Source organism: Planococcus citri, chromosome 4 (assembly GCF_950023065.1).
Source record: "Planococcus citri chromosome 4, ihPlaCitr1.1, whole genome shotgun sequence".
Lineage (NCBI taxonomy): Eukaryota > Metazoa > Arthropoda > Insecta > Hemiptera > Pseudococcidae > Planococcus > Planococcus citri.
Window position 1 is genome coordinate 13633060 of NC_088680.1, and position 14831 is coordinate 13647890.

Consider the following 14831-nt stretch of genomic DNA (forward strand, 5'->3'; position numbering starts at 1 on the left):
TTGGCCCCTCTGTCCCAAATGAAATTATTTGAGATTCTGAATCCATTCCATGTAATTACACATTTTTAATCGTTATTGCCATTTATTGTACATCGCCAAAAATTTGGTGATTTTTGGCAATTTTTCTTGATTCTTTGAAATATAAAATATTGGCATCACTAAGTACTACGTTCCAAAATATTTCCTCAGTTTCAGAAATAAAAATACATATCTTGTAATATTTTTTCGTCATTATTGCGAAACATTTGCAAAGAAAATATTTTCAAAAGACCTATACTTGAAAACGTGGTTTTTGAGGTTTTTTTGAGCTTTTGAGCTTGACCCACCAATCCAAATGGTTGGGCGATGATCTCTATAGAAGGTACATCTATAAGATCGAAAAAATCGTTTTGGTATGTTTTTTTGTTCCGGGATGACGTCGATTCAAAGTTTTCTTTTGTTTCCCTTTCTCCCCACCCCCTACGATGAAAAATTCTGAAAAAATTCAGGGAGGTACCCCCATGTATCCTCCAACTATATTCGTTCACAGAAAAATTTTATCTCAAACACGCGCTGATGCAAAATTTTTCCCCTGAAAAGAGCGTTTTTTGGCCCACCTGGTCAAAGGGAGTAAGATGAGGGGCGGGTTATGGGCCCAAAATTATGTTTTTGAGAGTACTAAACATACCCTGTGAGTTATCAAAATTCAAACTAATTTTTCAAAATTTTGTTTATCTTTTTACAAATACTTTGATTGACTTTAATTCAACACAAGTAGTCAAGTACCTATTGCATTTTTTTTTTTTTGATTCATAAAAACTTGGATTTTCTAATGCACCTTACCCTAGTAAATTATAATTGAATTCAGCAATTAAATCTAAAAAACAAATCGACAAATTTGTAGTTTTTACACCCCCTCAAAATGACAATACTGGCTAAAATATTCAAGGTGAAAAAATTCCAAAAAAAGTACGCATGATTTCATTTTTTCATCACGTACGTACACCCCCCCCCCCCAATCATCGTTCAAAAAACGGCGTTGCATCAAAGCCAGCGCCACATCCTGGTAACTTTAAAAGTGCCCATCCGCTCCTGCTTATATTGTTCAAAATGCAGTATGCTCAATGATAGGCCCCGTAGTCTAGTGGTTAAGGTTAGGTAGTTAGGGACGTAGGGTCGCAGGTTCGAATCCCCAGTTAGGTAGGCAATTTTCGTTGATATACTGACACGAAAATTGTGTCAAAAAATCGTTAAGTGCAATGTAAACTGATTCACATAAACATAATGCATATCAAACGCATTAATTATTTTTAAAAAATCAAAAATGTACTCGTATAGTACATTGCACCACAGTTTTTTCTCAGTGTATCAAAAATCGCGATATCAAAAAACCGCCATATCAAAAACCCGCTTTACCGCGATGACGATTATTCTGCTTCAAATTCCGCATTGCGGAAAAAAAACCGCCATAAATTCCGCTTAGCGGTTAGCGGTTAGTCCCAAATAGCCGCGACGGATTTTTTGGCGGGTTTCATCACGGATTTTCCCCCAACAGGGTGAAGACGACTTCAGGTGGGTTCAAGTCATTTCAGGGCCTCCAGCGACTTTTTTGAAAATTACTGGAGCCTCCAGTAGATTTTTGAAACTTGAAATTTCCCCAACATTAATTTATCAAATGTGATCTGTCACGAGAAAACCAGGTTAGTGTCCAAAAATCGATATTTTTTTTGATGGATATTGGTAGTACTCAGGGTGCAGAATCTGTCTGCGGTGGTAAAAACGTTCGCGAACGATTCTTTTGACCCTAAATTTAAGCTTAAAAAAATAGAGCAACCACAAAAAAAAAAATAATTTTTTTTTTTTTTTCATTTTCTTAAAATGTATGCCCAGGGGAGTCAACATGCAAATTTTTGAGGATATACGCTCACATTATTAATAGGATTTAGGCCGTTTTTTTGAAATTTGAATGAGGCTACTTTTTGGTGCAAAATTTTAAAAAAACGAAAAAATCAATTTAGGGAAATTTCGATTATCGGCCTTTGGGAACCCTGATTTTGAAAAAAAATTGTCAGGTTATGTTGGCACCCCTGATGGTCAAAAATGGTCCAAGTTTCACGGACATACGAATCATAGATCCCCAAACACATAGATTCAAAACTTCAAATGCCCCTCCTGTAAAATTTACGTTTTGGACACTAACCTGGTTTTCTCGTGACAGATCACAAATGGAGTTGGCGAGCTGAAGTTTACTTCGCAGACTACATGGTGGTTTCAAATGGTTTTGAATTTTAACTTTCCAAAAAAACGTCATACAACCTTTCAAAAAGTTGCTGGATGCTCCAAAACGACTTGAAATTCACCAGCAGTCAACTTCGTAGCGTATTGAAATTAGTTTGCAGAATGAATTTCGACTCTCCATCTTGGTTTGATAACATTTTGGGGAAATTTCAAGTTTCAAAAATCTACTGGAGGCTCCAGTAATTTTCAAAGAAGTCGTTGGAGGCTCTAAAATGACTTTAAATCCACCAGAAGTCGTTTTCAGAGGGTGTTAAAATTGGAGTGTAGAGTAAATTTCAGCCTTCCAATCTCTATTTGATGAAATTTTGTGAAAATTTAAAAGTTTCAAAAATCTGCTGGAAGTTTCAGGAATTTTCAAAAAGTCGCTGGAGGCTCTAAAACGACTTGAAATTTATTGAAATTACTGTTTTTAGAATAAATTTAGGTTTACAACTCCAATTTGATGGAATTTTGCGGGAATTTCGAGTTTTAAAAATCTGCTGGAGGCTCCAGAACTGCTCAAAACGGGTTGAAACCGTTTCCAATCGATTTGGCATGTCGAAAATAGGGTATATCGCAAATTTCAGCTTTCTTGGTCAATTTGGTAAAATTTTGATTTTTTCCCTCATTTTTGGCCTAAATTCGATTTTCAAAAATTCACCAAAAATCGAAAAACGCACTTTAGCACTTGAAATTTGGACAGGTGGTAAATTTTTGAATGATCTTTCGATCTACCTATGTAAAGTTTGAAAAAGTTCGTGCAAGTCCTATGTTAAAACGCAAAATCTGCGATGTCGGCTGACCTGTCAATCAAAATGGCCGCCATTTTGTAAGTTCCTTAGGATGTCCCCTTCAAGAAAAAAGTTGTCCCGGAGGATCGGCGGGGGGGGGGTGCAATTACTCCTATTGTCATATGCCGAACTAGAAAATTTAGTTTTCACAAAAAAAATTCATAAAATCTATCGAATAAATTTTAGCACAAACTGGAATTTTCAAAATGCCTGTTTGAAACCAGCTTCAGTCGACTCAGCATGTTGAATTGTTGAAATTAGGGTGCCTACGGAATAAATTTTAGCTGTCTAACTTTATTTGGTCAATTTTTTTGGAAATTTCAACTTTCAAAAATCTTCTGGAAGTTTCAAAACGGCTCAAAACGGGTTGAAATCGATTTCTATCAATTCAGCCTATTTCAGCCTGTCTAAAATAGGATGAACAAAAATTTCAGCTTTCCCAATCAATTTGGTAATATTTCGATTTTTTCCATTTTTGTTGGTTCAAAAATTTTCAAAAATTCACCAAAAATCGAAAAAGCTCTTTAGCAACTTGAAATTTTGGCTGGTGATATATTTTTGCATGATCTTTCGATGCTGTCCTTTTTGGTTCAATATTTTTAATTCCAGTAGTGACTCTGACTGGGTACCTTCCTTGGAAGAAAGTTCCATTGTCAGCTGGTTAGGTACTGTTTCATCATGCAAGATGGTGAATTTGTACATTTACAAAAAATACTAACTGCGAATAAAATTTTCATAAACTTCTATTTCCTTGCATCGAACTAGGTGAACGGAAACTGCAATCAAACAGAATGTTCAATTCAACCACCTATTCATATATTGGTTCTTACAAAAATCATGATTTATTTGTTTACTTACTTAATGCAAAAAACTTCTTCCTGCCATCGTCGTCGAATGAATGAGCTGAAATTGGAAAATAGTCGTCAGTTAGCAATAGGTCTACTTACTTCTATATATTTAAAAAATATGTAACCGTGTTAGTCTAGCTATCTACTTACTATTTCTTTGCATCTCCTCATCATATCCTAAGAAGTAGGGGAAAAAATAATGCTCAAGTGAGAATTTTGAAGTATCAAAATTACACAGGTAGATAAGTACTAAATTAAAGATGCTACATTATTATCACACCAACTATCAACTAGGTACCTATTTATTATGTTTTCAAGTTATTTTAGGCACTCACCGTTTATATAGATTTCTCTCGATTCTACCAAAAAAAAAAATGATAAGAACGAAACGAATTAAAATTTACACAGATACTTGATCAAAAAAAAAAAAATTAAAAAATTACTAAGTTATTGCATAATTAAAATACCATACCTTCTATGTACAAATTAATTTGAACTTCGGCTTACCTACGTCGTAAATCAACTGAATTGCTTTATCTACTTCTTCTCCAAATAAAATCAATTGTTTGGGTACTTTAATTTCATAGATTCTCTCATCAAAAGCAGTCATTATGTCTACGAAATGAATATAAGTAAAAAAAGACAAATGGAAATTAACTAAGATGATACCTCTTCACAGATATTTACATCTAAACACAACTACTTAAAAATTACTCACCTTTTGATATTTCACGTTTCTTGATTATATCATTAACACAATCTTTATTTGAAAAAAAAAAAACAATACACAAATGTAAGCAGGGGTTCTCAATTATTATCAAAAAATTTAAATGAATACCTAATAATTTATAAACTTATGTAATTCTGATAAAAAATCTTCACCATTTAATTCATTATTAACAACTGCAATATCTTCAATTCGAGATAAATGATGATTCAGCCATTTCAGCGTTTCTAAAATGAGAATAATAAAACATCAGAAACATACGAACGAGTTATGGCTTCAATCCATAACAAAACAAAAAAGTAGGTAAGTAGGCAGGTACAAAACAACCTCCTACTTTCATGTACCTACGTACTTACTGTAATAAAATGATTTGAAAATCACTTCGTGTGGTTCAATAGACAATTCATCGTCGAATTCCTTCAATATATCGGCACAATATTTCATAAAATCTTTAATCCCTGCGTGATTCGAATAATAAAATAAAAAAAAAAGGTTGCATACCTGTGTAGTACTTATATTGACAGAAAAAAAAAACTCCAACAAACGAGAAAATAAGCACAAAACTCCAGTAGGTACTATTGTGTTTTTATGAAAATACTTACGTGATTTTTCATCGAACTTATAATCATCTGTAGGTAATTGAGGTAATTGAGACAGGTGGCAGGTTATTGAACTGGCATTAAAATGATATTTTCTTTGTTCATGAATTTGAAAATAGAAATAATACCTACCCAATTTGCTATAGAGAGGATTATTCATGTATTTCCCATTGCTGAACAATTCTATACCCATTGCCTGTCTGAATATCATCATCATTTCATTGTGATTTTCAATGGCTATATATTCTGAAAATTAAATGTTACCAATCGGAAAAGAATTTAAAAATCCTCTGAAGCTGCTTCAAAATGGTTCGAAACCATCAAAAGTCAACTCGGAGGATCGAAAATGGAGTAGTCGTCATTTTTCACCTTTCTAGGTCAATTTGGTGAAATTTTAATTTTTTCTATTTTTAGCCCAAATTTGAATAATTTTTAAAAATTCGCCAAAAATCAAAAAAATGAATTTCAACGTCTGAAATTTTGACTGGTGGTGTATTTTAAAACCCTCCATCTATTCCCTTTCGCATTGACTTTGAGATTCTAATTCCCAGTTGAGATAATCCAGCTATTGTGAGAAGTTCACGAGTATGATCGAGAATAAACCATGTACCTACTCACCATTCATTCGGCGTCCTCCAACTAAAACTTCGGATTTCACCAGACTCGCTGAAAGCAAAAAAATCATATCAATTTAATGTTTACTATAATTATTGAAATGGCTACTTATGCCTTCCTAAAACAAAAATTGGTCGTTACCGAAGCAAAGTAAACCAAAAAAACTCCATTTTTTCATCGTGATAAAATCTCGATTTCTCACGGCTATATATATTTACTAAGCACAGAGTTCTTAGACTAAGCTATGTGAAGTCGAACTCACTGATGAAGAAAAGGGAAGCGAACTGAAAAGCACTCGCATTTTGTTTAATAATTTAAAGTAATTCGCAGCTGTGATCCAATCAGCGTTACACTTGTGCATCATTATTCATATTAATGAACAAACTGAAATGCTACCTCCACATTTTAATTGTTCGAGGGAAACGTTCATTTTCATCATCTCCGTGTAGTTGGATTTTTGCACCTGTTGCATGCATAAAGAAAGAAAAACTCAGAAATTCTGATTACGATGACATTGAAGTACCTACGTGAATATTGCGTTAGTTGGTACCTATTACCTAACTATAGATATTTAGCACGTCATGTTGGTGTTTTGAATTTGTTAAGCAGTATCTACCTGCGTCGATAAGTACATTACTTGCCGAAGTATACTCACTTGATCTATTTTTCTTTTCGGAGAAGTTTTTCAAAAAAAAAACCAAAAGTTTAAAAAATGATCTTATCTACGAGTACTTGAAAAAAAATCAAACTTCGACGTCTGCGTAAATGATTCTTGAGTTGACAATTATGCGAAAAATAGGATACGAATGTTATTCAGTTGATGATTTCTTTGAAAATTTTTTTTACGAAAAACATATGTGTGGAAGAAAACTTGAATACATCGTAGGTAGGTAATCTCGTACAACATGAGTTGGAACTTTAATTCGCCAACTAGGTACGTTAAAAATTCTTCCCGAAGTAATAGAAAAGCTACATTTTTTAAAACCAGTCAAAACTGAAGTTTGTTCTCGGACCATAATGAAAAGGACAGTTTTTAAAAGAAAAAAGGTGGAGAGATGGTAGCCTAGTTTCATTTATTATTCATTGGTTCTGATTCTGAAAGTACTTAGGTATATTAGGATGGATTATGAAAAAAAAGTTAAAAAGATTTTGAAAAAAAAATCAATGGAAACCTTCACTTTGAGTTGAAGGTTAAAGATTGACACAGTGCTGTATGCCTCCACCGCTTTTGGTGGTGCTTATATTACGAACCCCTATATTGAAAATATTTGGTAAAGTGTGAATCTGTAAATAGAATGACATAAGGTCATTAAAAGATCCCGCCAAATGGCACGCGCCAAAGGACTACAGGATCATAATAGAAGAGGATCTCGCGTCCATATAATGAAGGGATTTTGGCGCCATTCTTCACTTGGTTTTGGCAATTCGCGATAGTTGGTTCCTCGTCACATGTTGATATAAATAGTGCCATGGGGGTTCCCTTTTGGGGAGACCATGGCATAGTCTTTTTCTGTTTAATACCATTCTCGTGCATAGTTAATTTAATTTTTTTTATATTAATCGATCCGATGATTGATCAATACCATGTATCCTTTTGGTGTCAAGGGATGTATCCGGACATCACCAAAATACGCAAAATATAATGTGTGTCGTTTAGTTAAGTTCCATCGACACCCTTAGTATTAGGGGGGGGGGGCACTGAAAGAGATGGAAAAAGCGTTAGTGTTCAGTAAGCAGTGAAATACGTTTAATAATTAATTATAAGTTTTTCTTATCATAGATTCTCTGACCAAGGTGTCGAGGTGTATGATTGTAAATACCAGAAAGACATTAGTTATATTCAACATGCTCTTAATTGTTTGCTCTGACTATATATACATGGAATGCTATCTTCCATTTCGCCGATGAAGCCAAAGTAATAGAGGTACTTAATCAGGAGCATCGGGAATTGTCATGCGCATGCAGGAATCTCACACTTCCCAATCACTGTGAACCTTGCAGCGACAAACACCCTCCTCACCCTCCTATGTTCCAACAACATCAATGCTCGTTGCAATAAAATCTCACACATGCTCAGAGCCCATGTCCCGATTTAAGTACCTCTATTGCTTTGGCTTCGCTAATCCCTTTAGTCTCCGTATGAGATAGCAGTCCATGGACCATGTACATATATATACATAGATGTGCAAACGGTACCTCATACGTCACCTTTTATATACTCACGCGTTCTCTTCGTCACCGAATTCGGTGACGGAGGCGTTTTGCCGGTGACGAAGACGTTCCCCTGTGTATACCAAGTCCAAACGGATTGTTTTCCCCTGAAACGTAAAAGGGGAAAAGTTTGTCCCGGTGACGAAAAGGTCATGTATACACCTACTGTATACAGATTTTAAAATTTTTGTTCCATCTGTAGTGGGGACTTGGGACTCCAAGTTACCCATGGGACTCCAAGTTACCCACCTAAGGAGGGAACTTGATGCCCAGGCTGGGGGTAGGCTAACTGGATTAGCGCCCTCTGGTGGACTGGTTCCACCAGAGCTAGCCGCAGCCGATGGTACCTGCCTCCCTGCAGTTGTATTTATCTCATTGACGTAGCAAGGCTTTAACACTGGCCTCTTACCGTCGTAAGTACAACGCTCAGCAGAAGAATACCACCGTATTGTATCGTGTCACCTGTATGACCAGGTGACCATTGTGCATTATATAATAAATGTAATAAGCAACTGGATTGTTCCTTATTGGGGTATTATATGGTACTTGGTTGGGACTGATGTAGTATTGCCGAACTAGGGGCGCCCCCAGAGTGGATAACATTGGCGCCCAACGTGGGGCGCCAATGTTGGGGGGAAATCCAACTTAGCCCTCTCAGTGTGCCACTCCCTGCGTTATCCACTCCGGGGGCGCCCCTAGTTCGGCTATACTACGTCAGACCCAACAAGTAATTGGGGTCTCATACGTCAATAAACCAATGAAGAGGCATAGCACTGTTCATACGATGTTTATTCACATATAAGTAAATGGGCACCTGGTCATACAGGTGACACGATACAATACGGTGGTATTCTTCTGCTGAGCGTTGTATACACGTAGGAGAGACCAGCGTTAAAGCTCTGCTACGTCAAATAGATAAATACAACTGCATGGAGGCAGGTACCATCGGCTGCGGCTAGCTCTGGTGGAACCAGTCCACCAGAGGGCGCTAATCCAGTTAGCCTACCCCCAGCCTGGGCATCAAGTTCCCTCCTTAGGTGGGTAACTTGGAGTCCCAAGTCCCCACTACACATCAACACGGACATAGGTACCCTCTACGTCACCGTATATAAACAGTACCTTTCGGTCACCGCTTTTTAAATGCCTCCAGTGATGTTATATTTTCGTTTTCGTAACCAGCACAGTTGTAATCTATTAGGCAAGGCAGCAGGTGACACAGACGTATAGTCAATATATTTTTAAATACACAAGGTCACGAAAGAGATCAGTTTAGAATCGGAGGCGAATTGCTACCATTTTTGCAAATTTTTTTGTATGAACTAAATGCATCTAAATCAAGTGCGGAAAAGAGTGGAAGCACTATTACAACTGTGCTGGTTACGAATATGCTATAAATACACCACCAGAGGCATTTTAAAAGCTGGTGACCAAAAGGTACTGTTTATGTACGGTGACATCGAGGATACTTAGGTCCATATTGATATAGTCAAAGATTATTTGTACTTAATTTACCTATCCTACCTACCTTCCAGTAGGAGGATATAAATATCAATACTTGTTTATTGCCTTAATTCTGCCAATCTACCTAACACGGAATAGATAGATCATTTATTTCATTAAGTTCATTCATTTGTATACTATATGTATATATTTATGTATTATAATGTACAAGGGTCGTTTGAAAAAGTTCTGGGCCTTGCCCATTGATACCGCTGCTATGTTTGGTTCATCAAGATCGTTGTCTTCCTTCATCCTTCACATGACTACTGAGCAAGTTTCAACTCGTTTGGATACATGTGGCAGATTCTTTTTACAATTTTTGTGAGGAAAGTCATGTGTACTTAAAAATATGGAAAAAGTTGAGATTAATTAGAGCAGTGACCAAATATTTTTATTTTAAAGGTTTAAAAGCAAAATAAATGAAAAATGAACTTGATTCTACTTTAGGAACGACAATTAAATGTTGGTTGGCTGAATTAAAAATGGGTTGTACAAGCACCAAAGATGAACCTTGCAGCGGATGCCCGGCCCCTCAGATGCCACTTTTCTGGAAATTGTCAAAAAAATTCATAAAATTGTAATGAAAGATTGCCAAATCAAGGTAAAGGAGATAACTGAGACTGTAGGCATTTCAACTGAACATGTACATAATATTTTACAGGAATGTTTGGGTATGAATAAGCTGTGCACGAGATGGATGCCGCATTTGCTCACTCTTCTTAAGCAAAAACAACGTCAAAAAGACATTTCAGCAGATAATTTAACGCTTTTTAATTGTAATCCAAGCAAATTTTTGCACTGATTCATAACTACTGATGAAACTTGGGTCCATCATTACACACTGGAGACCAGAGAACAGCCGAGGCAGTGGATTGAGAAGGGTCAGCTGGCTCTGAAGAAAGCAAAAGTGACGTTGTCCTTCAACAAGGTCATGGTGACTGTTTTTTGGGACTCTGGTGGTATAATTCTGATTGATTAGCTTGCAAAGAGTAAAACCAAAACTGGAGAGTACTACACTGCTCTACTTCAGCATTTGAGTGAAGAAATAAAAACAAAAATGTCTGCATAATGGCAAAAAAGAAAGTGCTGTTCCATCATGATAATGTGCCAGTTCACACCTCTGCAGTCGCACAATGTCCAAAATCCATGAATTACGCTTTGAATTGCTACCTCATCCACCCTATTTGCCAGATTTAGCCCCCTGCGACTATTATCTGTTCCCAAATATGAAAAAATGGCACAGCAATTTTCAAATAATGAAGAAGTGATTGCTCGCTCCTGTGGATGAGTATTTTTAAAGACCTCACCAAAAACTCGTATTCTGTAGGTATTAAAAAGATTTCAGAGCATTGGACCAAGTGTGTGTCCCTAAATGGAGACTATGTCGAGAAATAAAGCTTGGTTTTTGTAAAAATATGCGTTTTTCATTGGGAAGCCCGGAAGTTCTCAAACGACCCTCGTATGTTAATGATGTTTTGTAAATAGTGCAAATAATTATACGTAATTATAAGTAAATTCGAGTTTTATTTATTTAGTATCTCGTAAATTAATGTGTAGGTATTAGAGCTGAAGATGGTTATGCTACCCGCTAACCGGTATCTGGTTAAAATACCGGCTAAACCCACTAGTGGTTGTATCTGGTTGATTCGGATATAGATGGTAGCGTATAGTGAGTACAACCCGAATGTTTTCACACTTGGTCTGCGCACGCAGCCCAAAATTTGATAATGCGTAAGTAGGAGGAGTTACACTTTGACACCTGTCGTTCATATGTGTGATTGACGTTTGGCATGATTGATGACAATGCTGATTTCATGCTGGTACACCGGCTACACATTCAATACGCTACTATAGTTATATGTATCATGAACTGGTGCGACAAGTAGTTACCCGCTGTCAGCGAGTGCCGTTTTCAGCTCTAGTAGGTATATTGAGTTAGTTGAACTACACCCCTTCTGAGCTATCTAGGACATCTGCAATAATTTCCCTCTTGAGGAATTACTCTAATCTTCACCCCATAAACGATTATTTTTGTAACAATCTCCCTTCACTAGTCCCTCTAACCTTCACTTGGGTCCTCAAAGAAAAGAATTTGTCGAAAAAATTGTGGTGTTTTGCTCTATCTAGCTCTTACTCGATTTGTCTTCAAGGAAAATATTCCAGTTCCAAAAAATAATATTTCTGATTCTGCATCAATCAAGGCCATTACTGTCAAAATCCAAGACCACATTTTAGGGTTCTATAGAGCAGTGAAATGTTTGCAAATCGTTTATTTCTGGGTAAATTCACGTTCTGGAATTTTTTTCGCGAATATTTCGCATTACTTAACTGTGCCAAAACATCGAAAGATATCATTTCTGAAACTGGAGAAATATTTTGGAACGCACAAAGAGATTGAAAAATATACATACTTAGTTTTAATCCACTTATATTTAAAATAATTTTCCATAAGAATTTAAAATTCATTCATTTATTGATACACTCGGTGCTATTTTCACCACAGCTTACTAAGCAAAGACCCAAACGAGTTGATCCAATAATGAAGACTAAGGTAAGATACTTGAGGTGTTTTTCCATCGTTGCAGAATTCCACCAGTTGTTTTAAAGTACAGATTCCATCTGGTATAGAAGCACTTGCAGCATCTAGTGAGATATTTCGAGAACAAAAACAGATTATACCTAGGTAAAAATTTATCCACTCTGGGAAATAATTTTCAAATAAAATTCTAATTCTCGATCAGTCAAACAAAATCTACAGCTGGGTTATTAGGAAGGTGGTACTTGGCCATTACAGTGAGTACCTAAATAAAATGAATAAAATGAATACCATTTGCAATAGAAGCAATTTCTTCGTTGTTTAAAAGAATGAATTCTATCCCGGCTGTAAATTAAAACAGAAATGGAGTGAGCGTGGAAGAAACTAAAAAAAGTAGGTTAGAAATACCAGCGGTGCTCACATTCTGTGAAATGACGTGCTCGATATTGCGTTTGTTTTTCCAGCCATTTCAAAAGCCCTATAAATTGTGGTCAAATTAATTTGCATGGGTAATAATAATCCTCAAAATGGCCAATTTACTCACTGTAAAATCTTGTCCTTATCGTTGGATCACTTAAACGATTTTTATGTGTCGAATAACTTTTGCCAACAATGTTCAATGTGTCCGCAACTTGGTCATTCAAAGCACGAAATCCTTTAAAATAATGGTAATAAATTAGCGATTATTGCTTTAAGATGGGATTCGGTTTACGTATATCCTTTTTTTAACCTCCTGAATAGATTGGGCATGATTTTGAGAAATTTCAGGGCCTTCAGCAGATTTTGGATTTTCTATTTCCGAAAAAATGACGAAAATGAAATTCAGCATCTTCGAACTTGAATGTAGCGTCTTAGTGAACATTTCAATCGATTAAAGTACCTATACTTTTCGAAAATTGTTTCCGTCATAATAGTCCAAATCAACGTTGATTTTTTTTTTCAAAATCTAAAAATCCAAAAAATCTGCTGGTAGCTCTAGAACGGTTCGAAACGCCCGTCGACCGATTCTGAAGGTTGCAAATATGATAAAAATCAATTTCCAGGAATCTGATTCAGTTATATATATTATGAAATTCTGATTTTTTCCCTAGAAAATGGTACAACAATTTTTTTAAATGTGTCGCAAAATCAAAAAATGTAGTTCAGCTCCTGAAATTTAGCTCGGTAGGAGATGGAAAAATTTTCTCCATCAGGTGTAAATTCCCATATTTACTTACTAAGATCAAGAGAACGTGTTGAGTAATTTTCTGAAAAAAAAAAAAAAAAAAAAAAAAAAACACTCAATCCAATCGAGAATCAACAAAATGAACATTAAGATAGTATGAGTATAATTCGACCACCCATGACTTATCCCTTTTTATACATCGCTCGTATATTTACCCAACAAAGTGATCTGAAATTGATACGTCACGTCATTTACCAACTCGGGCACTAATTCTTGGAATACACATTGTTCAACAGCTTTGAAAAATATTAAAGATGAAAATTTGAAATGACTCATGGATCCTGAAGCATAAAAAATATAATTTTATACAAATCTATCTTGTAGGTACCTTTCTAGTACCTATTCACGCACACAACAATGTTTGAATGAAAAGTTTACCTGGAAAGTAAGTTTTCAGGCTTACGTTTTCATACATGAAATCTTCACATGAAACAAGAAAATATTTCAATCTTAAAAAATGAAAATATTCATGTGTCGTATGCAAATAATTATAGTCTGGCTTAATACTAATTCCAAAGAGGATATGAAAACGTCAATTCTCTCATTCCTCGAGCTTACAATTTCTTAAATTCGTCCTATTTCTCATATAACATTAAGATAACCTGATGGGCTAGTACATATAAACTTTTTCATGATCCCCAAAAAAACGACCCCGTTTAGAGAACATTTCCAGACTTATCTACAGCTCACACAGGTAAGAAGAAAATTTTACCTCGCAAAATGGGTTGTCTCTTTAAAACGCCTCCTTCATCTTCACGTTCTTCGTACTCGTAATTCACATTTTCTTTATCTAAGGAAATTAAAAATCAGTATAGTTTCTTGTTTTACGTTCTACACAGTACGAAAGTAGGCATAGGAACTGAATTATCTTTACACTAATTTACAACATACATACGTGGTGTAGATCCTTCTGCCGAAATCATCAACGCAGCATCGACCAAACCTATAATCCAAACATTTATTACAATTTTCGAAGAATCACCGTCCCACTATTCGATTTTGAACACTTCGAGGTTCATAGACCAAATACCTACCAATTAGTTTAAGGTTTCCTGCGAAAAAGACAAAAAAAACACACACACACAAATAAATTTGCGAGAAAATTCAAACTTTTCGTTTAATGCATAGAAAATACGAGTAATAACTTACTGAATTCAGCAGCTTTGCCAATGTAATCCTCAGAGTTACTTAATTCTAAAATTAATTCACAATTTGAAAAATACCGATTTCCAGAAATATTTACTCTTCAAAAAAGAATTACACCCCGCCCTCTCCACGATTCCTAATGAACCTACTCCATGAACAAAAATTAAAACTTTCAGTAAGAAAATGTTATGATATCATGGTGGAATCCGCCCCTAAGAAAAACAACCTACCACTTCACCATTTATTGTATAAGACAATCTATGAAACAGCTAATGAGCCAAAAATTTGGGGGCTGACAAATCTTCCACACTCCAGAGTCAAGTTAGATTACTAAACTTATTTGAGGGATCTGTCCGCCCAAATTTTTGGCTCATTAG

General features: G+C 35.6%; 1 protein-coding gene across 2 annotated transcripts in view; it reads right to left on the reverse strand.

Annotated features, from left to right (window-relative positions):
* LOC135845296 (uncharacterized) overlaps positions 1 to 6116 on the reverse strand; it is a 38761-nt gene extending 32645 nt beyond the window's left edge. The window contains exons 1-12 of one of the 2 annotated variants that reach the window (XM_065363775.1): positions 5978 to 6116; positions 5840 to 5887; positions 5354 to 5467; positions 5225 to 5251; positions 4979 to 5080; positions 4778 to 4849; positions 4614 to 4655; positions 4403 to 4510; positions 4231 to 4254; positions 4046 to 4072; positions 3906 to 3950; positions 3767 to 3823 (exon numbers count right to left, since the gene is read on the reverse strand). In XM_065363775.1, coding sequence (XP_065219847.1) covers positions 3767 to 3823; positions 3906 to 3950; positions 4046 to 4072; positions 4231 to 4254; positions 4403 to 4510; positions 4614 to 4655; positions 4778 to 4849; positions 4979 to 5080; positions 5225 to 5251; positions 5354 to 5467; positions 5840 to 5887; positions 5978 to 6014 — 703 coding nt within the window. In that variant the 5' untranslated portion in view covers positions 6015 to 6116. The remainder of the gene's footprint in view (positions 1 to 3766; positions 3824 to 3905; positions 3951 to 4045; positions 4073 to 4230; positions 4255 to 4402; positions 4511 to 4613; positions 4656 to 4777; positions 4850 to 4978; positions 5081 to 5224; positions 5252 to 5353; positions 5468 to 5839; positions 5888 to 5977) is intronic. The other variant, XM_065363776.1, reaches the window with a different exon arrangement.
* Between the last annotated feature and the right edge of the window lie 8715 nt (positions 6117 to 14831).